Raw genomic sequence first — 24,715 nt, 5'->3', positions numbered from 1 at the left:
AAGCATCTCTATCAGCCCTATCACATGCCTTTTCGAGATCCATAAATGATCCATACATAAATACAAATCCATCTGTTTTTCTAAGTATTTCTCACACACATTCTTCAAAGCAAACACCTGATCCACACACCCTCTATCACTTCTGAAACCATATTGCTCCAACCCAATCTGATGCTCTGTATAAGTCTTCACTCTCTCAATCAATACCCCCCCCATATAATTTCCCAAGAATACTCAACAAACTTATGCCTATGTAGTTTGAACACTCACCTTTATCCCCTTTGCCTTTGTACATTGGCACTATACATCCATTCTTCCAATCCTCAAGTACTTCACCATGATCCATACATTCATTGAATATCCTTACCAACCAATCTACGACACAGTCACCCCATTTCTTAATAAATTCCACTGCAATACCATCCAAACCCGCCGCCTTGCCGGATGTGATCTTCCACAAGGCTTTCATCACCTCTTCTCTCTAAACTAAACCATTCTCCCTGACCCTCTCACTTCACACACCATCCGGACCAGAACACCCTACATCTGCCACTCTATCACCCTATATATTCAACAAACCTTCAAAATACTTACTCCATCTCCTCACTTCATCACTACCTGTTATCACTGCCACCCTTGCCCCCTTCACTGATGTTTCCATTTGTTCTCTCGTCTTTCGCATGTTATTTACCTCCTTCCAAAACATCTTTTATTCTCCCTAAAGTTTAATGAAACTTTCTCACCCCAACTCTCATTTGCCCTCTTTTTCAACCCTTGCACCTTCCTCTTGACCTCCTGCCGCTTTCTCTTATACATCATCCACTCATTTGCACTCCTTCCTTGTAAGTATTGTCCAAATGTCTCTCTTTTCTCTTTCACTAACGGTTCCACTTCATCCTGCCACTCACTACCCTTTCTAATCTGCCCATCTCCCACCTTTCTCATGCCACATGCATCTTTTGCACATGCCATCGCTGCTTTCCTAAATACATCCCATTCCTCAGCCACTCATGTCATTTGCTCTCATCTCTTGCCGTTCTACATTCAATCTCTCCTGGTACTTACTCACACAAGTGTTCTTTCCAAGCTCACTTACTCTCACCACTCTCTTCTCCCCAAAATTCTCTCTTCCTTTTTGAAAACCTCAACAAATCTTTGCCTTCGCCTCCACAAGATAATAATCAGACATCCCCCCAGCTGCCAATATCAGCATATCAACATCCAAATGTCTCTCTTTTAAATGCCTATCAATTTACCTGTAATCCAGTAATGCCCTTTGACCATCTCTTGTACTAAAATACATATACGGATGTTCATCTCTTTCTAAACCAGGTATTTTTTCAGCACACAAATCGACAAGCTCTTCACCATTTCCATTCACAACACTGAATATCCTATGTATACCAATCATACCCTCAACTGCCACATTACTCACCTTTGCATTTAAATCACCCATCACTAATACTTGGTCATGTGCACCAAAGCTGCTGACACACTCACTCCGCTGCTCCCAAAACACTTGTCTCTCATGACCTTTCGTCTCATGACCAGGTGCATAAGCACCAATAATCACCCATCTCCATCTACTTTCAGTTTTACCTACATCAATCTAGAATTTACTTTCATAGACGATATTACACAATCCCACAACTCCTGCTACAGGAGTACTACTACTCCTTCCTTAGCTCTTGTCCTCCACCAACCCCTGACTTTAATCCCAAGGCATTTCCAAACCATTGTTCCCCTTTATCCTGATATTTGTTTCACTCAGAGCCAGAACATTCACGTTTCTTTCCTCAAATATATTACCTATCTCTCTTTGCTTCTCATCTTGGTTACATCCACACACATTCAGACACTGTAATCTGAGCCTTTGAGGAGAATAAGGACTCCACGTTTGACTCCTGTTTCCCCTTTCAGAAATGGAAATACAAGGAGGGGAGGGTTTTCAGCCCCCAGCTTCAGCCCCCTCGAGTCACCTTCTATGACACACCAGGAAAATGTGGTAGGTATTCTTTCACCCCCATCCCCAGGGATATACATATATTATCATATTTTTATCATACTTGATCACCGTTTCCCGTGTCATTAAGGTATTGCCAGGAAATAGACAAAGAATGGCCTATCCACTCATATACACATATGTACAAATAAATGCCCATACATGCACATATGCATACATATACATATACACAACATATACACATAAAAAGACATATACATATATTTACACATGTACACATTCATTACTGCATGCCTTCATCTATTCCTGGCGCTACCCTGCCCCACAGGAAACAGCATCACTAACCCATGCTTCAGCGAGGAAGCACCATGAAAACAGACAAAAAAGGCCACATTTGTTCATACTCAGTCTCTAGCTGACATGTGTAATGCATCAAAATTACAGCACCATATCCACATCCTTTGACAAAACATTAAAGTTTAGCACAAACTTCCAAATGCAAATGTCAAATCTATTTCCATTCAAGTTATAGGTGTAATATCATCATCCTGCTTCTTTTTTTTTTTTTTTTTTTTTTTTCAAACTATTCGCCATTTCCCGCATTAGCGAGGTAGCGTTAAGAACAGAGGACTGGGCCTTTTTCGGAATATCCTCACCTGGCCCCCTCTGTTCCTTCTTTTGGAAAATTAAAAAAAAACGAGAGGGGAGGATTTCCAGCCCCCCGCTCCCTCCCCTTTTAGTCGCCTTCTACGACACGCAGGGAATACGTGGGAAGTATTCTTAATCCCCTATCCCCATCCTTAAATCATAATACAGTAAATCCTCAATTTAATGGGCTCTGGCCCTGAAAATATGGATTTTGGATTTAATGGACCAGACTTAATTCTCATTTTTCCCTCTTTTTCAACTCTGGAACTTTTCTCTTGATCTGCTGCTTTCTCTTATACATCTCCCAATCATTTGCACTCCTTCCTTGTAAGTACTGCCCAAACGCTTCTCTTTTCTCTTTCACTAAAAACTTTACTTTTTCAACTACACTTCAACTAGGTTACATTCCATTTGACGGACTTTCAGCATCAAAGGGCACCCCTTCCCCACTATTAGTCTGTTAAGTCAAGGATTTACACTAGTAATGAAGATACAGGAGTATCAACTGAATAAAATAAGTCACTGAAACTCAGGGTGAGGCAAGAATAACAATTTCTCCTTGTTTACAACCACAAATTTAAGTTGGGTAAACTAATGTATGATAAATTTTTTACATTTTTACCACTGCACACATTACAAAGATAATACTCATACATCTCAATGACAATGATAGTCACCAAAAAAGTTTGGTTTCAATGCTTTACCACTATCCTTATCAATTCATTGCAATATGGCTAAAGCACAAAGCCATATCCATTTTTTGGTGGTAAAATGTTTCTGATTTTATTAATTCCTAATTACTGTGACATATATCATTTACCTGACAGCCACATCCCAAATATCTATTTCAAATTAAAAAGCTCCTACAACCAAATTTTACAAAAACTTCATTCCAGTAAAAAGTGAAACTAAATCATGAGGGATAACCAACCGAAAGCTGGAGTTGTGGTGGTTATGTTTCCTGGCAAAGGTGCTCCCTGTTGCAAACTAGACAATACGATCCACATGGATCGTAGGAGATGACGCCTTGCTACAACACTATACAGCAACCTGAAAGCACATAATATCATTCAATCTGCTTGTTAGTTTTCCTGAAATGGAGAACAAGAGGGCTGATTGTTAAATACATACTCAGATAAAATGCAATAAAGGACTGCAGAGTAAAGAAGATAAAAAAGGGGAGAGTGTTCTGAGCCTGTATGATAGGTGGCATATTCTGTGCATGGTAATGAAATGGGGGAATATATCTTTAATAATGAGATCTGTTTATCTATCATCCACTTGGTTATGAAGCTGGATCACCATACAGAAATAAGAGAGAGTCTTCTCCAGTGGATAGAAGTCTATATTAGTGGACAGGAAACAAATTATATGTCAGAGGAACCTTCTTGAAGTAAGTGGAGGTTTATCAGAGGAATGTCACAGGGTTTTGTTCTGTTACTCCTCTTGACATATATGAATGATCTCCCTAAAGATATGGAGTCATGTGATTATGTTTGTAAATAATGCAAAGGTCATTAGATGAGTGAAAAGGAAGAAAAACTGCAAAAACTTACAGGGGAACCTATACAGAAATCCAAAGTTGGTCTAACACATGGCAGATAAGATTCAACCCAAGTAAATGTAAAGTAATAAAGATGTTACACAATGACAGAGGAACTCAGAGTGAATATCTTCTCACTGGAAATAAGCTTCAGGATTCTTTGTATGTGAGGAACTTGGGAGTTGACATTGCCCCTAATATGTTGCAAAAGTTCCACATCAAGAGAATGGTAATAGAATCAAACTGTCTGCTGACAAATAACAGAATAGGTTTTGAGTAAATGGTTAAGGAAAATTTTTTCATTTTTTCTATTTTTTGAAGAGACAGCATGATCAATGAATACCCTAATCAAGGCCAGCTTATTAAGAGTATGTACATATATATTCTTTACCCATACATATTTGCCATTTCCCATGTTAGCAAGGCAGGATCAAGAACAGAGGACTTAGTCTTACAGGGAAAATCCTCATTTGGCCCATTTCTCTGCTGCTTCTTTTACAAAAGTAAAAACTGGAGGGGAGGATTTCCAGCCCCCACTTCCTCCCCTTTTAGTCACCTCCTATGACATGCAAGGAAAGCGTGGGAAGTATTCTTTCTCCCCTAAATGTGAATAAGAGCAAGGTTATTAGGTTTAATAGGGTTGAGGGACAAGTTAATTGGGAGGTAAGTTTGAATGGAGAAAAACTGGAGGAAGTGAAGTCTTTTAGATATCTGGGAGTGGATTTAGCAACAGAAGGAACCATGGAAGCAGAAGTAAGCCACAGGGAGGGGGAGGAGGCGAAGGTTCTGGGAGCACTGAAGAATGTGTGGAAGGCGAGAACTTTATCTCAGAGCGCAAAAATGGAAAGTTTAAAATATTACTGGTTATATAACTGATATCCTTTTTTGTCATTTACATGTAAATATGATAATGTCACATGCTGCATAAATAAAATATATAGCTCAGATGTATTGTTTATTTGTTTCATTTGTCCAACATAATCATGCAATGATTAAACTTTATTTCTGTAAAGTGATGAAAATCATATGGTTTGTAAAATGATACAAACAAATATCAAAAAAGGATTAATCTTCACCTTACATTTTATATTGGTAACAGCTTAAGCAACAAACACACCATTACTGACTCCCTCTCAGACCCCAGTTCTAACTCCCCCAGTCCCCCCTCTCTTCCCTCCCCTATACTGTTCCTGTACTGAACAGGTACAGTGCAAGGTTACAAGCAGAAGTGGATGTGTCCACAGATCTTGTTGGTTGATATTTGGCAATTATCTGGCAATTATCTCAAGAAAAGAATTCTATTAATATTCAAGAACTTTGTAATAATCATGTGTAAAGGTAAATAAAATACTTTCATAAGGACAGATATAGGCTGTTCTTTTTTCTCAAAATAAACAGAACAACCAGATCTAAATAAGGACAGATTGTCCTTTAAAAAAACAGACCTAGCACCCTGTCACAGACTGTGGATTCAGCAGTATCACCAGTAGCCGGTAATGCTGTTCTGTATCATCATCAACATGACAGCATTCCGTTCTTTAACTTTTCTCTAACAGTCTGGTCCCTACAAATTGACTTACAACAATACAAGACTACAACAGACCATGCCATGTCCATGGAACACCAAGACAAAGTTCTCAACATTGAGATTGCCTCTGTCTCAGGCACTTCCCAGTTTCAGCCTGACTTTCTGTGGCAGAGACTTCTCAGCCATCTAACACCTAGGTCACCCCCAGCTAGGACCAGGAGCCTTTCCAAACCCCTGGCCCCATCTGGAGCGCTACTTCAAGCTCAGACGTCAGGACAAGGACAAAAACAGTGTACTCTATTTTGAGTACCAAAATGCCACCTGGTCAAGGATATTGTTATGAGGCCATGTTACCAGCCTTAATAAACTGAAGTCCCATATCAAGAGGACTCATCCATCCTTAGCCATCCAGTTTGAGGAGATCAAGGCTGGCTCTGGCCATGGCAAGCGCTACCCACCACTTCCCCAGCAGCAGCAGCCTTCACAGCTCAGGAGCCACCACCCTCAAGCTGCCCGCCAAGAAGATCCAGCAGCCTACTATCGGCGAGGCTCTGGGCTGCTGATCAGCCAGCACGAGCACTGCCATACACCAGTCCACTGTCGACATAAAGGTAGTCTGTCTTTTTGTTAACAACATACTCCCGCTCCATGTACCCACACTCACATTCAAATTACCCATCAATAATACTGATCTCTTGCATCAAAACTACTAACACACTCACTCAACTCCCCTCTAAACACTGGCCTCTCTTTGTCGGGCCTCTTGTGGCAAGGTGTTTAATCACTATTAATCACTAACAGATAATCCACTTTCATTAACCACAATGGTCTGAGGCTCACTTCCTTACACTCTCCCACAACTCTTTTTAGCAGAAGCACTATCCTTCCTTAACTCTTGCACACACATTAACCCCTAACCACTCTTCTTCCTTACCTTTGAGCTTTGTTTCACTCTAAGGTAGAACATCTAAGTTCATTCCCTCAAACATGCTACCTACCTGTCCTTTTTTAAAATCTTGGTTACATCCACACACATTCACAACCCAGCTCAAGCATTCACATCCACACACAATCACAACCCAGCTCAACTCTTCAGGGATGATGAACACTTAGCTTGGCTCCTTCTTATCTTCTAACTCCTAAAAATAAATACAAGAAAGGAAGGGTTTCCAGCTCTGTCACTCCTGACCCTTAGTTATCTTCTATGAGAAGCAAGGAATTCATGGGAAGCATTCTTTTTTCACATTCCCATATACATTAAACAACTGGGGAACCCTCTCCATGGGATTCTGCAGATCCAAGGCTGCACTGCAATCAGTAGAATGGACAGGAAAAGTTCTTTGAAGAGTCTGTACTCTCTTTTGTCAACTAATAATGATATAACCACACCAAAGGTGACTTTTCAATCACAATGCAAACTCAAACAAGGGCTGAAGAGGTGATTTGTGTCATCTCTCTTTACTCCACCTTGTTCTTCTCCAACATAGATCCATTAATCTTTTTAATTTGATCAATCAAAATCCAACCATAATCTATGCCATAAACTTTCCTAAATACAGTGGAAGAATTACTGCCTGCATCCATTAATTAGGGGCATGATTTTTTTCTGCTACCACAAACATTTTTCAAATTCATCTTAAAGCACTTACACTTCCATTCTTAACCATTTTCCTCACCACTCCACCTATACCTCCAGCATTTCATTATCTTAAATGGAATAGGGAACTGGGGAGAAAGAATACCTCACACATATTCCTGATTGTCATAGTTGGTGACTAGGAGGGGTGGAGCAGGGTGCTGGAAACCCACCTCTTCTTGTATTCCAGTTTCTAAAAACTGGAACAAAAAGAACTAAGTGAGGAGTGCTCATCCTCCTCAAAGGCTCAGGCTGGGGTGTCTGAACATGTTTGGATGTAAGTAATCTCAGAAAAAATGGGAGATAGGTAGTATGCTTAAAGAAAGGAACCCGGATGTTCAAGCTCTGAGTCAAACAAAACTAAAGGCTAAGGGGGAAGAATGGTTTAGGAATAACTTAGGGCAAAGTCATAGGTTAGTGTGAGGCTGAGAGATAATGATGGGGTAACACTTCGGTTGAAGGAGGAGTTATAGGATTGTGAGAAAAAATATAAGGAAGCAAGTCCCAGACTGATGCAAGTAAATATGAAAGTGGATTGCAAGAAGTGGGTGACTATTACTGTTTATGCATCTGGCCATGAGAAGAATGATGAAGAGAGGCAAGCATTTTGGGAGAAGTTGAAAGAGTTGTGTCAAAAGTTTTGAGGCGAGAGATCAGGTATTAGTGGCATGTGATTTGAATGCAAAATTGGGTAATGTGGTAGCTGAGAGTATATTTGGGGATGGGGTTTTCTGTAAGATAACAGAAATGGTGAAATATCTGTAAAGTTGTGCTGAAAAAGAACAGGTGATGGACAATACCTGGTTAAAATAGAGGGACATACTCTCATGGGTAAGTAGGAAAGATTACAAACAGGCATTATTAGATTATGTAATGACCCCATATGTATGCAAGAGACTCTTCCATGGGAATATGCTAAAAGGTGAAGCAGGTGGTATGTCTGTTCATTACCTAGTGGAGGTGAAGGTGAAGATTTGTAGTTTTTGGAAAAAAGTGAGCTTGGAAAAGAGATTTGTGTGAAGCAGTAGTGAGAAAGACTAATTGGAGAATGGCAAAAGGTGAGAATAAATAAAGCTAGGGAAGTTGGTAAGGAGTGGGAGGTTTTAGGGAGGTAGTGCTGGCATGTTTGAGAGACATGTGGGAAGAAGGTAGGTGAGAAGGGGTAGTGAGTGGTGAGATGATGAGGTGAAGTAGCTAGTGAAAGAGAAGAGAAAGGTATAGGGGCGTACTTACTGGAAAGGAGTACAAGTACTTGGGAAATGTACAAGAAAAGGTAACAGGTCAAGAGGAAGGTACAGAGACTGAAAAAGAGAGTAAGTCAGAGTTGGGAAGATCAAGTATCAGCATACTTCAGGGAGAATAAGAAAATGCTTTGGAAAGAGGTTAACAGTGTGAGAAAAATGAGAGTAAAAGGAAACACTGGTGAATGGGGTAATGATAACAAATAGTAATGAGGTGAAGATAAGATGGAATGAATAATTTGAAGGACTGCTGAATGTTTCTGATGATCAGCTGGCAGATGTAGAGTGTTTGGGTCAGAGAGTTATATGAAGTGGCTTGGTGATAAAAGTAATGATCGTGAAAACCATGCATGAAACGAAATATGGCAAGGTGGCTAGAGCAGATTATGCTGCAGATGAATTTCTTAAATAAGGAGAAGATTGTGTTATTGATTTGTTTGTCAGAGAGCATTAGACTGTGGAGGAACACTATGGATTCAGGATTAGTAGTGGACGTGTGGATCAGGCATTTCCTTTGAAGAATGTGTGTAAGAAATACTTAGAGAAAGAAAATGATCTCTATGTGGCATTCATGAACGAGGAGAGAGCATATGATGGGGTTGAAGGTGTTAGGCGTTAGATGGAATATTACAAACATACAGTATGCGAGGAAAGATATCAGAAGCACTGATGAGTTTTCATCAAGACAGTAAGGCATGTGTGCATGTAGGAGGAGAGGAAGGTGGGAGATTCCAGGTAAAGACTGATCTGTAGCAAAGGAGTGTGATGTCACTCTGGCTGTTTGCTTTGTTTTTGGATGGGTGGTCAAGAAATTGAATGCAATTGTTTTGGAAAGAAGGGCAGGTTTGCAGTATTTTGGGGGTGAGGGGTGGCCTGAAAGGAAAAAATCAAATTATTGTTTGAAAAACTGCAAAAGGTGGCATGTGAGTCTGGAAGAGTGTGAAAAAGAAGAAAGTTATCAGTAATTATGTAAAGCAAGGTTATTAGGCTTAGTAATCTAAAAAAAAAAAAAAACAGTCAGTTGGGGTGTGAGTTGGAATGGAGAAAACTTGAAAAACTGATATCACTAGATAAGTGGGAATGAAAATGGCAGTCAATGGAGCCCATGGAATCTCAAATGAGTCATTGTGTGGATGAAGGGGCATAGGTTTTGGAAGCATTGAGAAATGTGTGGAAAATGAGGTCATTACATGGGAGTGCAGAAACTATGTTTGAAAGTATAGTAGTCCCATTGGTGTATAGATGTGGGGCATGGCCCACAGATGAGAATGCATAAATGAATGGAGTGAATAAAACTGTGCATGTCCAAGGCCTGAACATATAGGAAGATGAAATGCATGGGTGATGTGCCATCAATGGACTGAACTGGGGTATATGAAGCAGCTGGGGGAAACCTGGGAAAGGTCTGTGGGGCCTGGTTGTGGATAGGAGGGTTGTGGTTTCAAAACATTACACATGAGATAGAGAATGGATGTGAACAAATGATGCATCTTTTTTGTTTGCTTCTAGCACTATTTTGCTAACAGGGGAAACAGCAAACAAGTATGGAAAAAATTTGCTGTTCTTCTTACTTCCTCTTATAAAATGTTCACTTTCCCTTATGTCTATACCTCTTCCTCTTCTTAACTCTAATTGAACTGTACCAATAAACATCTGTTTCATTGTCATTTCAATTCAGATCTTTTAAACATGCTCTCCATCTCTTTTATACTTCATCTTCGGTACATGCTTTCTCTGAGACTTCTCTAAAACACTCTTACTCCTTCCACATACCTATCTCCTATGTTTACTTACCTTCTCCCTGAATAGTTTTTCCTAAAAAAGCTATACAGACAAATTTCTAAATCAATAAACCCACTTTAAATGTACTTCAACTCATTGTGCAAAATACCTGCATGTATGAAACTGGAGAGATGGTGCTGTTAGGAGGTGGTGAGTGAGACGAGAGAAATGAAGCAGGACTTCAGGAGAAACCTGCCGCTCCACATGACTGAGTAGCCATCCAACATGTTCTGTACTGTTCACCACAGATACACACTCCTCTGCTAACTAATGAAGACAATAGCAATGAATTGTTTCCTGTATAATCAAAGTGAAAAATGCAAATGAATCTTATACATAAAATCATACATCTATCTCAGCAATATGGGTTGTTAGTGAATGAAAGCATTTGTGTGTCCACTGACAAAATTAAATCATACAGGACAAAATCCTGAGGGATACCAATGTTGATATGGAGAGAGAGGTTGATACATCAACAATTATAGGGAAAAACTGGTCAGAAAGCTAGAAATGAGGTAACAGAGTGAGTTAGGGAGGCCAACAGAGGGGGTTCTTGGATATGAAACACTAATATCATACCATCAAAAGCTCTGGATATAGGGCTGCAACACAGAATACTAAAAAAACTAAAGAGATTATGACTAGGCATTAGTAAGATAGGATATGACATAAGCAGCAGATCTTACCCAGCAAAGACCATACTGATGATAAGAAAAAGACTGTGCTATTCAACATACTGGAAAAAATATGAATTAAGGAGGAATTTAAAAACTTTGGAAATATTAGGAAGAGCAACAGAACAATACTTAGAAAGTTTAGAACAGTCACCTTTCTGTGGGATAAGATGTACCAATGGATGTTTCTAAGAAGAAAAGTTTTGGTTTTAAAACAGAAATGGGAAAGATGAAAAAGTACGGGTGCAATCTTAAAGGCTTACCTATATAATACACGAGGATGGACACCATTTGGTCTATATGTCTTGCATATGTCCAAAAGGTACTGTGTATGAAAAGATATTATGAAGTGCAAAGGATTAGTAAGAGAAGCATCTTTGGGTAAGGAAAAAATCAAAGAAAGCCAAGGTGGAGTTAGAGAAGAAAAGGAAACCTGTAAGAGTTGTTCAGTCAATGGAAGAGACATCTATAGTATCATCATAATGGAAATGTGAAAGAAAGGTGATAAGATAGAGGCTTTTTTACAGGCTACCGGTTGAAGACTAGAAAGACCTATCTGGAGATGAAAAGGAGGGGTTGATGCACTTCTCTTGGCTAAAAGAATGCTTTGCCTCATTGCAAATATACTTGCAGTGATTATGAGCAGAAATTAATGCTGAATGCAAGTTGGAGGAATGAGTGTTTTCTACGCTAATATGCCAGCTCCCTTACTGAATGGCCTGAGAACAAAGAATGGTTGAACACAAATGGAAGGAGGAAGTATCAGAGGAAGAGGGGATATGTGTCTCCATTTCAACAAGAATAATCTCTGCTACACATGCAAGAGAGAAAGAAGCACCATCAGAGGAAATTTAGAATGAAAACAAAAAATTACATGTGGTATATGGGAGGTGGGTCATGTAAGAATTAAGATCAAAGAAAAGTGTGGTAATGAGCACAGTCTGACGTAAAGTCAAGAAGTGTGTACTGATGCTGTTTACCTATAAGCAGAGGATGAGCGAAAATGTGTAAGTTGTGGAGGAATAAAAAAGGAGGGGACTAACAGAGATGGAACAATGAAGTACTGGGGTATGAACATTCAAAAGGATGAAAGGTATGCACTGAATAGAAAGAACAGGAGCAATGAAAACTCAGTAGGGTGAGAGACATGCATTGGGCTGAAAATACAGAGTAATGTGGTATATGGGGTTCCAAATGCTGTTAATGGGCAGAATCAGCTTATGTAAAAAAAAAGTAAATATAAATCAAGGAACAATAAATAGGGCTTGACTGTGGATGGTTGACTCTGATTTCATTAATCATCTGTGACAGTTATTAGCTAGATTTGTTCATACAAGGCTGTTGTTTTACTGTTCACTGGAAAGCTAATGATTTGTATAAATAAACTCGATTCTAATGCCTTGTGAATCATATCAATAGGAGAGAAGGTTTTACAAAAATGAGAAAATTGCAAAAATTTTAGATATTCCAGTTTACAAAGAGAAGCTACATCTTCCACTTAACCTTTTTCTCAATTTCAAGCTAACCATCAAAGCTTCTCTACAGGTATTTGAAAACTTTAAAAGCATGCCCAAAAACCTTTTCTATCAGATTCACCTTAAAAGACTGCTCATAAAGCAACACAATTTCTTAACCCCAAAAGATCTCATCAGACCCTTTATGCAAATCTTATACAGTACAGTAATGAAAACATTCACAGCCAATAAATGTCTTGATAAGAATTTCATGTTAGCTCCTTTACTTACCTTTTAAAACAGCATAAACTCAAAATCTACTAAGAAAGAGCTTGAACATATTAAAGAGAATTTTCTCAAGATTAAGCACAGGCAACACATGGAATAATTCAGGACTCAGTGCTGGGAACCTCTGTTCACATGTGGACTCTAGTCTATTACTACCTACAAGAACTAAGATTAAACTTTTTAGAAACCATACCCTAAAGTTATCATGCCAAGTCAAATAATTTCTTATCCCACATAAAATGGATTCAGAGTGTGTTTATTTGAAATGAAAGACTCTTCCAACTACAAAGAAAGATGAGGAAGACAAGAATCAAATGCCTTGTTTAATCACATCAAAAACTACGATCATTGTATTGACTGGAGTAATGCCATCTCAGTTATCGCTCTCACTCCAGTACCACAAGAAATATCACTGAATCTTCTATTATCAAATACACAAAGAATTATAACCTTAATATTAGTGAAGGTCTATACAAATTGGATAGCTTTGTTGTTGATAAAATTTGTAAACAATTCCACTTCTTGCCCATATAATAAGTTTATGATATGCTTGTTGTCTGTCTTGGACAATCACGTGTTTACCAAATAGCATCCTAGCTATGTCTCTTCGTTGTATATCAGCTGACTTATATTTCACACAAAAGTGCACTTGGGAACTTATCGTGTTTCATTTTCCCCATGGACTCATAAGGAATATATATATATGTGTATATGAGTGGATGGGCCATTCTTCACCTGTTTCCTGGCACTACCTCGCTGACATGGGAAACAGCAATCAAGTATAATGAATGTAAATAAATATTTATTTATTTATTTACTTTGCTTTGTCGCTGTCTCCCGCGTTTGCGAGGTAGTGCAAGGAAACAGACGAAAGAAATGGCCCAACCCACCCCCATACACATGTATATACATACATGTCCACACACGCAAATATACATACCTATACATCTCAATGTACACATATATATACACACACAGACACATACATATATACCCATGCACACAATTCACACTGTCTGCCTTTATTCATTCCCATCGCCACCTCGCCACACGTGTAAATAAATATAATTCTTTTATTATTATACTTGCTCATCGTTTCTCATGCCAGCGAGGTAGCGCCAGGAAACAAACAAAGAATGGCCCATCCACTCATATACATAAATAAATGACTATACATGCACACAGACATACATATACATATCAAACATATACACAAATACATACATATACATACACATACACAAACATATACGTACATACACATGTACATATTCATACTTGCTTGCCTTCATCCATTCCTGGCACCATCCCACCCCACAGGAAACAGCATTGCTACCCCCGCTTCAGTGAGGTAGCACCAGGAAAACAGACAAAAATGGCCAAATTCATTCACACTTAGTCCCTAGCTGTCACGTGTAATACACCAAAACCACAGCTCCCAATCCACATCCAAGTCCTACAGACCTTTCCATGGTTTACCCGACATTTCACATGACTTGATCTTAAATGACCATGCTGTGTCAGCCGATGCACATGTCCTCACCTTAAATCTCAAAATATAAAATACTTATCAATCACATCAAGATAAATCTATATATATAAGAGAATATAGCATTGACTTATCAATATGCTAGAAATATAAGTGAAAACACTACAAGCCATGTCAAGAGCAACCACAGTGCCTTGTATCGGTATGAGCACACAAAAAGATGTTGATAGCCAGATGCCTAGTGTCATCTCACCTCAAAGCTCTGATGTCAGAGATCTGAGCAGGTTACAGTGCAGTCATTAAGGCAATGTGAATGAGAATATACCAGCCTCATATAACTCTCAGAGTAGGTGAATCCTCATGGATAAACCTCATTTTGGAAAGAAACACTGTGTCTTATCCTCCTACCCACCCAGCCAAACAAATACTCTCTCAGATGTCTGTAGGGCTCTGCCTGTATAGGAGAAATCCTATGGTTTCCCTTCCTTGAAAACAATACAGCCAACAGAAATCCACTTAGCTGAAATACAATTGATGGAGCTGATCATTTTCAAATGATTAATTAAAGAAGGAAAGCAGTGCTTAAGGTGGGATTAATTTTCTAACAATTAAGCTATTCTATTCTTTTAATTCTTGCATTATGTATTGGCACACATGACAGTTAGAGACTGGATATAAATAAATAAGGCATTACATTATGATGCTAAATTTCATAACTATAACCTTAGCATCAGCTGAAAAGGGTTGTCTTTATATAGTCTCAGTAAAACAACAGTGTAACTAATCAATTTCTTCAAAGATATTTGTGAGCATACTTCTCAGACACTGAATGAAGTACCACAGTCTATCCCCCTAGATTTCGACCTTGTTGCTATGGGCATCAATCAAGGGAAGCACTTGCAAGGTGCTACTGTCCTCAATATAGCCACTTATTAACTTATACTCTATGCATAACATAAAATCCATTGGCTGGCTATAGATAGTAATCTAAACAAAAAAGAGTCATTGAGACTGTCTGATGAGAGTATGCAGTACTCAATTCATCTGCCTACTTCATAGACCCAACCCTTAGGGTACAGCATGAGGCACTCTGCTCCCCATACAAGCATTCTTATGCCCTTAAAAATAAGGACAGAGCTGGATGAGTTTATCGGATGAGGAAGAAAATCTTTCATATTATTCATCTGAAGAGGAGAGTGAAGTGGAAATGTACATTGTTGGCAAGAGTGAGAACACATATGTGAGACTGGGAACTGGAAGACAGCCCAGTGTACAGGACCAGCAGGATCCAAGGTAACTTCTGCTATGTTTGATTATCAGAAGGCTTAATTACATGTCCAATAAGTTTCCTTTCATCAACCATGATTGTGGGATCTTAATTCATAATAAAAGATAATGACTGTGCACCTCTCAATGATGAGAATTATGTAATTTGCTATTTCTATGTGTAATTGCAACGTGGGGGAAATGAAAGTGTTAATGTTGTGTTCATGATGAGGCTTTTCAAAAGACTGGTCACATCATACCTTACACAAAACAGGGTCTACTGGTTGGGAAGAGTCCATTGCATCTTCATCCTCATCGTCTGAATCAGCTTCAGTAACCTCACTCATGAGATATGAGGTAGTTCCTCCTAAAAGCTCACTAATTGCTTGGAGGTAGTTACACAATGACTGTGCATCACTAAATTCTGAAATATATAGTTAAGGGAAGCATGAATGGGGCATGTTTTAATGTTAATGATTTTTCTTTGTTAAGGAGACCAATTTCTGAACTAGAGATAATTGAGTGTTACAATTAAATTAATCTTACTTCACCATGGCAAGTTCTACAAGAATGAAAATACATACAGAATCATAAGAAAATGTAATATGATATCGAAGATAATTTTGTTGCAGGCTCCAGGGTTTAATCAATGAACTGCTGACACCCTTATAAGCATAAACGAAAAGGTAACATGAAGATATATGAAAGACAATTAAACAATAATGAGTAAATAAACAAACTTAAGCAATACTTGATCATACGGTTTCATATCTTAATCAGTCTGCATGGAGTTCAAGAATTTCTGTTGATCATATGGCAGCATAATCTCTCATCAAATAGAATGTATCTCTAGACAGGTCTGATTGTGAATGAATAATTTAGATTGGGTCAGAATGCCTCAGCTAATCACAGTGAAGTACAATAATGCCTCTCTGCCAATCATGGCACAGAGTACATTTTCATGCCTCTCAATCAACCACAGTAAGTTTCCCGTTCACCATCAGTGCATCTTGATGTGTTTGTGTTTTACTGTTTTTACTTTATTATACTTTGTCGTTGTCTCCCGCATTAGTGAGGTAGCACAAGGAAACAGACGAAAGAATGGCCCAACCCACCCACATACACATGTATACACATACACGCCCACACACGCACATATACATACCTATAGATCTCAACGTATACATAAATATACACACACAGACATACACATATATACACATGTACATAATTCATACTGTCTGCCCTTATTCATTCCCGTCACCAACCTGCCACGCGTTATAACAACCCCCTCCCCCCACATGTGCGCAAGGTAGCACTAGGAAAAGACAAAAAAGGCCACATTCATTCACACTCAGTCTCTAGCTATCATGTATAATGTATGTCTGTGTATGTATATATATGTATAGGTTGAGATGTATAGGTATGTGTATGTGCTGTGTGTGGACGTGTATGTATATACATGTGTATGTGAGTGGGTTGGGCCATTCTTTCGTCTGTTTCCTTGCACTAAAGCGCGAGACAGCGACAAATTATAATATATAATATATACATTAACAGAATTCATTGTGCAGAATGTGTATCTTAGTATTTCATATCTTTTGGTGCATGCCATGCATATAGTAATTTTTTCACCGGTATGATACTCAGTATAGTCTTTATAATAATGGAACCTCCAATCTCCATTAGTTCCATTATATGTTTTACATGACCATTTTCAAGAATGGAAGTATCACATATATCAAGAGATCTCTATACATTGACAAAAGACAGCCAACAAAAAATTTGTACGGAGAAAAATGAAGACAGACAAAGGTTTGAAAAAACCTATATTATGGAAAAAGGATATTACTGCTCAACCTCCTATTCTAATTTCATATAAAGGATGAGTACTAAGTGAAGGTTTTATAATCATTTTGAAGATAAAAGAGGGTCAAAAGTACCTATGTACTGGTATAATAAACAATAAATAAATGGAAGATACATGATAAATAATGTCAGCACCGCAGGAAATCAATAATATATCTAATTATCATGAGGGTAAGAACTGTTTTAGTTATGGAGATAGCTGACTGTTCACTAAAAGTTACAAAATTTAAAATACACAAAAAATTTAAAAGTTACATTTAATTGCTGTAAAAGCAGAAAGAGATTATCACATTATTCTACTGCCCATGGATTCTGTTGTAAATGTCAGCCATATATATTCTGAAGGTATTCTACTGCCCAAGGATTCTGTTGTAAATGTCAACCATATATATTCTAAAGGTATTCTACTTTTTATTTCATCTTTTCCCAGTAGCTGAAAGGGGCTCCAGTCCAATTGACTTTCCTTCAAATCCCAATTCTCGAGTATAGTTTTCAAGGATTCAATCTATATACACTTATTCATCTGTTCATTTTACTTCATTCTTCTTTTTCTCTAGGAACCTACCTGCACTGGAGCGAACAAGCATTAGCAGAGAGTATAATAATGGAGGGGCGGGGCAAGAACGGAGGAATTTCAGTGAGCGACTTCCCAGTACTGCAACTATTTTGTCCATAGGCAACTTATAGCTAGCACTGGAGGCTAGACTAGGAATGATGTAGTTACCAATCTGACTGTGGGCAGCCCCACCAAGAACTTCTTGACACAGCTCTTGTATGACAGACGACCTGCAACATTAATGTCATCATTCTTACACAATATGAACCCTTCATATTACAAATTTCTGGCAACAGAAAAAGGGTTATTCAAACAAACAGAAACTCAATGTCTCTCTCTTACATCTTGCTTTGAAGAAAAACTGCCCTAGACATGCAGGCCATAAACCCTCATATTGCTCATTTTTAGTCAGGACAGTGCAATATTTCTATATATTTCCTGTTACAAAAAATACTATTGTCAGTTTAAGAAGAATAAAGTGTGAAACTAAGTTCAAGAGAATGAAAGATACAAGAACTCCATGTCCTTTACTCTTATCTCAAGGAATAAGTACTCCACCAACATTAAATACTTTTCGTGTATTCCACTTTTCCAAGCCAACCTATCAATGCACAGGAATATTTTTTTCTTGCAAACATGGTGATACTATTTCTGAACATATCCCACTTTTAAGAGACAAAGTGGGATGGAAGGGTGGATGTTTAATGCTTGTTAAGTCATTACATAGTGTGAGTACTGTCAATGTCATGTTTGGTGCAGTATGGGGAATCTGTGACTGAAGGTTATTGAAGTGAGAAGCATGGAAAGTCTTGTACTCCTTCTTGTGGGTAGGCAGAAGGTTATGATAAGGTTTGGGTCAAAAGGGTCTTATGCTGCTCCACAGACATGAGTGAAATCTTATCAACTTATCTCTGTTTCGCTGATCAAGCACTGAATGTCGGTAGTTATCCGTCAGTCAGTGAATGATATATGTGTTGTTTTGTCTGGTTTGCAACTTTGTTATATTTCCTTTTAACAAGGTGAAATCTGGCAAGGCAGCAGGTATGGATGGTATTGCAGTAGAACTTATTAAGAAAGTGGGTGACTGTGTTGTTGACTGGTTGGTTAGGATATTCAATGGATGTATGAATCTCGGTGAAGTGCCTGAGGATTAGTGGAATGCACACATGGTGCCATTGTACAAAGGCAAAGGGGATAAAGGCAAATGCTCAAACTACAGAGGCATAAGTTTGTTGAGTATTCCTGGTAACTTATAAGCAAGGGTACTAACTGAGAGGGTGAAGGCATGCACAGAGCATCAGCTTAGGGAGGAGCAATGTGGTTTCAGAAGTGGTAGAGGATGTGTGAATCAGGAGTTTGCTTTAAAGAATGTGTATGAGAAATACTTAGAAAAACAGAGGGATTTGTATGAAGCATATCATAGGGTTGATAGAGATACTTTGTGGAAGGTTTTAAGAGTATATGGTGTGGGAGTTAAGTTGCTAGAAGCAGTGAAAAGTTTTTACCAAGGATGTAAGGCATGTGTATGAGTAGGAAAAAAGGAGAGTGATAGGTTCCCAGTGAATGTCGGTCTGTGGCAGGGGTGTGTGATATTCCCATGGTTGTTCAATTTGTTTATGGATGGGGTGGTTAGGGAGGTAAATGCAAGTATTGGAGAGAGGGGCGAGTATGCATTCTGTTGAGATGAGAGGGTGTGGGAAGTGAGTCAGTTGTTTGCCAATGATACAGCTCTAGTGGCCGATTTGAGTTAGAAACTGTAGAAGTTGGTGACTCAGTTAGGAAAAGTGTGAGAAAGGAGAAAGTTGAGAGTAAAAGTGAATAAGAGCAAAGTTTTTAGGTTCAGAAGGATTGAGGGACAAGTTAACTGGGATGTAAGTTTTAATAGAGAAAAACTGGGGGAAGTGAAGCGTTTTAGATATCTGGGAGTGAACCTAGGAGCAAATGGAACCATGGAAGTGGAAGTGAGTCACAAGGTCGGGGAGGGGGTGAAGATTCTGGGAGCAATGAAGAATGTGTGAAAGGAGAGAACGTTATTTCGGAGAGCAAAAATAGGTATGTTTGAAGAAATAGTTCCAACAATGTTATATGGTTGCGAGGCACGGGCTATTGATAGGGTTGTACAGAGGAGGGTGGATGTGTCAGAAATGAAATGTTTGAGGACAATATGTGGTGTGACGTGGTTTGATCAAGTAAGTAATGAAAGGGTAAGAGAGATGTGTGGAAAAAAAAAGAGTGTGACTGAGAGAGCAGAAGAGGGTGTGTTGAAATGGTTTGGACATATGGTGACAATGAGTGAAAAAAGACTGACAAAGAGGATATATGCATCAGAGGAAGAGAGAACAAGGAGAAGCAGGAGACCAAACTGGAAGTGAAAGGATGGAAAGAAAAAGATTTTGAGCGATCGGTGCCTGAACATAAAGGAGGGTGAGAGGCATGCATGGAACAGAGTGAAGTGGAACGATGTGGTATACTGGGATTGACAAGCTGTCAATGGAATCATAATCATATCTGCTATATTCTAAAAGGTGTTCAATAGCAACAACAATGCCAAATAGTATGCCAGTTTAACACACTTTCAATGACTATATTTGCTATATACCAAAAGGTTTTCACAAATGTAACAGTGGTAATAAAGATATTAGAGTCATATTTTCAAGTACACTACCTAGCAAGAAAATTTCCCTCAGTGTATATCATGGTTCAAATGTTAGCTTGGCTCTAACAACCTGTGGCTACAATGTGTAACATATACCATAAATGTACAATTCTTCTACTTACAATAATGTTGAATCACTGATGGTGCAGGCAAAGCTGAGAGGCTTCATGAGAAGGTGGAAGAGGGCATCAGCAAGAGGTGTAGGGGGAGCCTCAGAGGATTCATACACCTCAGGAATACGAGACACTAGCAGTTGGACAATTTGCTGATAATAACCTGAAATTGAAATTATAAGTGCTTTTATGCTTTTCCACATTATTACAATTACAGCATGACCTCTTTGTAAAGTCTCCAGCAATTACTTCCACTAGCAAGGAAACATGGACTCTTTTGTATTAAACTGTTCTTTGATGAGACTGCATTCCTAATGATAAAAGCCTCCCCAAAGGTGAATGCTCACTCACTTTGCAACACCTTTGTGGCGGAGTAGCGACGGGAATGGATGAAAGCAAGTGAGTATGAATAAGTACATGTGTATATATGTATATGTCTGTGTATATGTGTGTATATGCTCTCTGAGACAACGTTGTTGCCTTCCACACATTCTTCAATGCTCCCAGAATCTCAGCCCCCTCCCCTACCCTGTGACTTACTTCTGCTTCCATGGTTCCATTCGCTGCCAAATCCACTCCCAGATATCTAAAACACTTCACTTCCTCCAGTTTTTCTCCATTCACACTTACCTCCCAACTGACTTGTCCCACAATCCTACTGAACCTAATAACCTTACTCTTATTCACATTTACTCTCACCTTTCTTCTTTCACACACTTTACCAAGCTCAGTCACCAACTTCTGCAGTTTCTCACCCGAATCAGCCACCAGCGCTGTATCATCAGCGAACAACAACTGACTCACTTCCCAAGCCCTCTCATCCACAACAGACCGCATGCTTGCCCTTCTTTCCAAAACTCTTGCATTCACCTCCTTAACAACTCCATCCATAAACAAATTGAAGGAAAAGTGGTTCCAACAATGTTATATGGTTGTGAGGCATGGGCAATAAATAGGGTTGTGCAGAGGAGGGTGGATGTGTTGGAAATGAGATGTTTGAGGACAATATGTGGTGTGAGGTGGTTTGATCAAGTAAGTAATGTAAGGGTAAGAGAGATGTGTGGTAATACAAAATGCATGGTTGAGAGAGCAGAAGAGGGTGTTTTGAAATGGTTTGGTCACATGGAGAGAATGAGTGAGGAAAGATTGACAAAGAGGATATATGTGTCAGAGGTGAAGGGAATGAGGAGAAGTGGGAGACCAAATTGGAGGTGGAAGGATGTAGTGAAGAAGGTTTTGAGCAAACAGGGCCTGAACATACAGGAGGGTCGATGTGCTGTCAGTGGATTGAACCAGGGAATGTAAAGCATCTGGGGTGAATCATGGAAAGTTTTGTGGCACCTGGATGTACAAAGAAAGCTGTGGTTTCGGTGCATTACACATGGCAGCTAGAGACTGAAGGTGAACGGATGTGGCCATTGTTGTCTTTTTCTAGCGCTACCTCATGTGCACACAGGGGAAGGGGGGTGTCATTTCATGTATGGTGGGGTAGTGGTAGGAATGAATGAAGGCAGCTCATATGAATATGTACATGTGTATATATGATATGTCTGTGTATGTATATGTATGTATACACTGAAATGTATAGGTATGCATATGTGCGTGTGTGGGCGTTTATGAAGATACATGTGTATCTGGGTGGGTTGGGCCAATCTTTCGTTTATTTCCTTGCGCTACCTCACTAACACGGGAGCCAGCGTCAAAGTATAATGAATAAATATATAAATGTATGTATATGTTGATGTGTGTATGTATATATACATGTATGGGTGTTTATGTATATGCATGTGTATATGAGAGGATGGGCCATTCTTCATCTGTTTCCTGGCACTACATTGCTGATGCGGGAAACAGCGATTAAGTATATATATTTATATATTCATTCTATTCATTATACTTAATCACTGTTTCCCACATCAGTGAGGTAGTGCCAGGAAACAGGTGAAAAATGGCCCATCCATCCATATACACACATATATACAAAAATGCCTATACACAGACATATATATATATATATATATATATATATATATATATATATATATATATATATCAACATATACCCATATACACACGTACGTATTCATAATTGCTTGCCTTCATCCATTCCTGGGAGAAGAGAGATGAGAGTAGCTGAGCTTGGAAAAGAGACTTGAATGAAGAAATAACAGTAGAGATTAAGTGTAAAATGGCAAAAGGTGAGGGCAAATGAAGAAAGGGGAGTGGGTGAGGAATGGGAGGTATTTAGGGAAGCAGTGATGGTATGTGCACGAGATGCACATGATATGTGAAAGGTGGGAGGTATGCAAATTAGAAAGAGTAGTGAGTCATGGGATAAAGTAAAGCTGTTAGCGAAAGAGAAATGAGAGGCATTCAGGCAATACTTACAAGAAAGGGGTGCAAATGATTGGGGGATGTATCACAGAAAGTGGCAAGAGGGCAAGAGGAAGATGGAGGGGTTGATAAAGAGGGCAAATGACAGCTGGAGTCAGAAAGTAAGATTAACCTTTAGGGAGAAGAAAAAATGCTTTGGAAAGAGGTAAATAATGTGCAAAAGACAAGACAACGAATAGGAAAATCGGTAAAGGGGGTAAAAGGGGAGGCGATAACATGTAGTCATGAAGTGAGTCTTTTGAAGGACTGTTAAATGTGTCTGATGATAGAGTAGCAGATGTAGGGTGTTTTGGTTGGGGTGGTATGTGAAGTGAGAGAATCATGGAGACTAGTAATGGAGACCTTATTGCTGTGACCACCCTGTTGAGGGAGTCCCAGAATGGAACAGGTGTCAGAAATTTGGATAGAAAGGAATGGTTGTAGATCTGTATCTTAAGAAAATTTTCAGTTTGCATTTAAAGGACTGGTTTATGAGAAAAATTCAATTGCAACATATACACGATGCTTACATGAGAGAGAGCTTGTTTCAACTTTGATATACAGATGTAAAACATTAGTCACCCTGTCTTAAAGAAAACAAAGAAAGAAAGAAAGAAAGACCAGTAGAGATATATGATTAGTATATTCTAGTTGCAGTTCTGAAACTGATATGATAAAGAATGAATATGTGAGAAAGATATGTAAAGAAATCGTTACAACAACGCATAAGTGAAAGTCATATATGATGATATGGTCATGTAGGATACAAGCCAAATGATCCCTTACTCTGTCATACTTCTCTAAATGCAACAAACTTCCAATTCATCTCACTAAAATCTTTTCTGATCTTTTCTTCCTTAACCTACAGAGTGAAATTACCATAACATCTCAGATTATCAAGAATCAAAAGACTGTCTTTTCACCTACCTCCACTGATCAGGTGTGAATACATAGACGACAGAAAGAGTCTTTGGTTATCAACTGATAGTTTAGTGGGCCAGCTGTCAGGGGCCACAATTATCTCCAACAAGTGCAGTGGAGATGCATGAGGGACTGGCGCCTCTCCTGAATAATTGTAAGAGCTCTTGAAAAATATATATGTCCAAACTACAATTCTACAATTCTTTTCCACAATATCACAAACTTTAAAAACAATGTTTTAAGACTTTATAACAGGCATGTATCTAAGAGTATAAATGCCATGCATTCACTTTAGAAGCATGTACAGCAAATCAACATACCATTTGTTGAGCGAGCAACTACCAGAAGAGCCATATTAGCCAGGCGAGGTAGGAGGTATATCCATCGAGATAAAGAACCACATATCCATTCTGTTAAATGTTTGCGTTCTCTAATGACCAACTGACATGTCACAAGCTGAAAAACAGGTAAACAAGTCTTATAACATACATCATCTATAAGATTCCCTCCTAGTTCTTACACAGCCATGAAGAATTTTCTCAAGACTATATATTTCAAAATGTTATCTGAAGATTGCATCAAACTGCCTAATATTCATAAGTTTCCTTCTGCTATGCATTAAAAGAGAAAGGGTATAAATTCAAAATATTCCAGATACAATGAAACTGGTTTTAGAGAACAACATACCCTTCTGAGATTGAATAACTTATAGACC

General features: G+C 38.7%; 1 protein-coding gene across 1 annotated transcript in view; it reads right to left on the bottom strand.

Moving 5' to 3' along the window:
- Positions 1-24,715, bottom strand: part of LOC139761923 (ubiquitin-protein ligase E3C) — a 79,829-nt gene that overhangs the window by 35,986 nt on the left and 19,128 nt on the right. Inside the window, exons 4-10 of the mRNA XM_071686575.1 lie at positions 24,321-24,456; positions 24,007-24,144; positions 20,716-20,869; positions 17,947-18,167; positions 15,773-15,936; positions 10,451-10,608; positions 3,543-3,661 (exon numbers count right to left, since the gene is read on the bottom strand). Of these exons, the coding sequence (XP_071542676.1) occupies positions 3,543-3,661; positions 10,451-10,608; positions 15,773-15,936; positions 17,947-18,167; positions 20,716-20,869; positions 24,007-24,144; positions 24,321-24,456 (1,090 nt within the window). The remainder of the gene's footprint in view (positions 1-3,542; positions 3,662-10,450; positions 10,609-15,772; positions 15,937-17,946; positions 18,168-20,715; positions 20,870-24,006; positions 24,145-24,320; positions 24,457-24,715) is intronic.

Source organism: Panulirus ornatus, chromosome 42, assembly GCF_036320965.1.
Source record: "Panulirus ornatus isolate Po-2019 chromosome 42, ASM3632096v1, whole genome shotgun sequence".
Taxonomy (NCBI): domain Eukaryota; kingdom Metazoa; phylum Arthropoda; class Malacostraca; order Decapoda; family Palinuridae; genus Panulirus; species Panulirus ornatus.
Note: the sequence above shows the minus strand (reverse complement) of the source record. Positions and strands in the feature narration are given on the sequence as shown.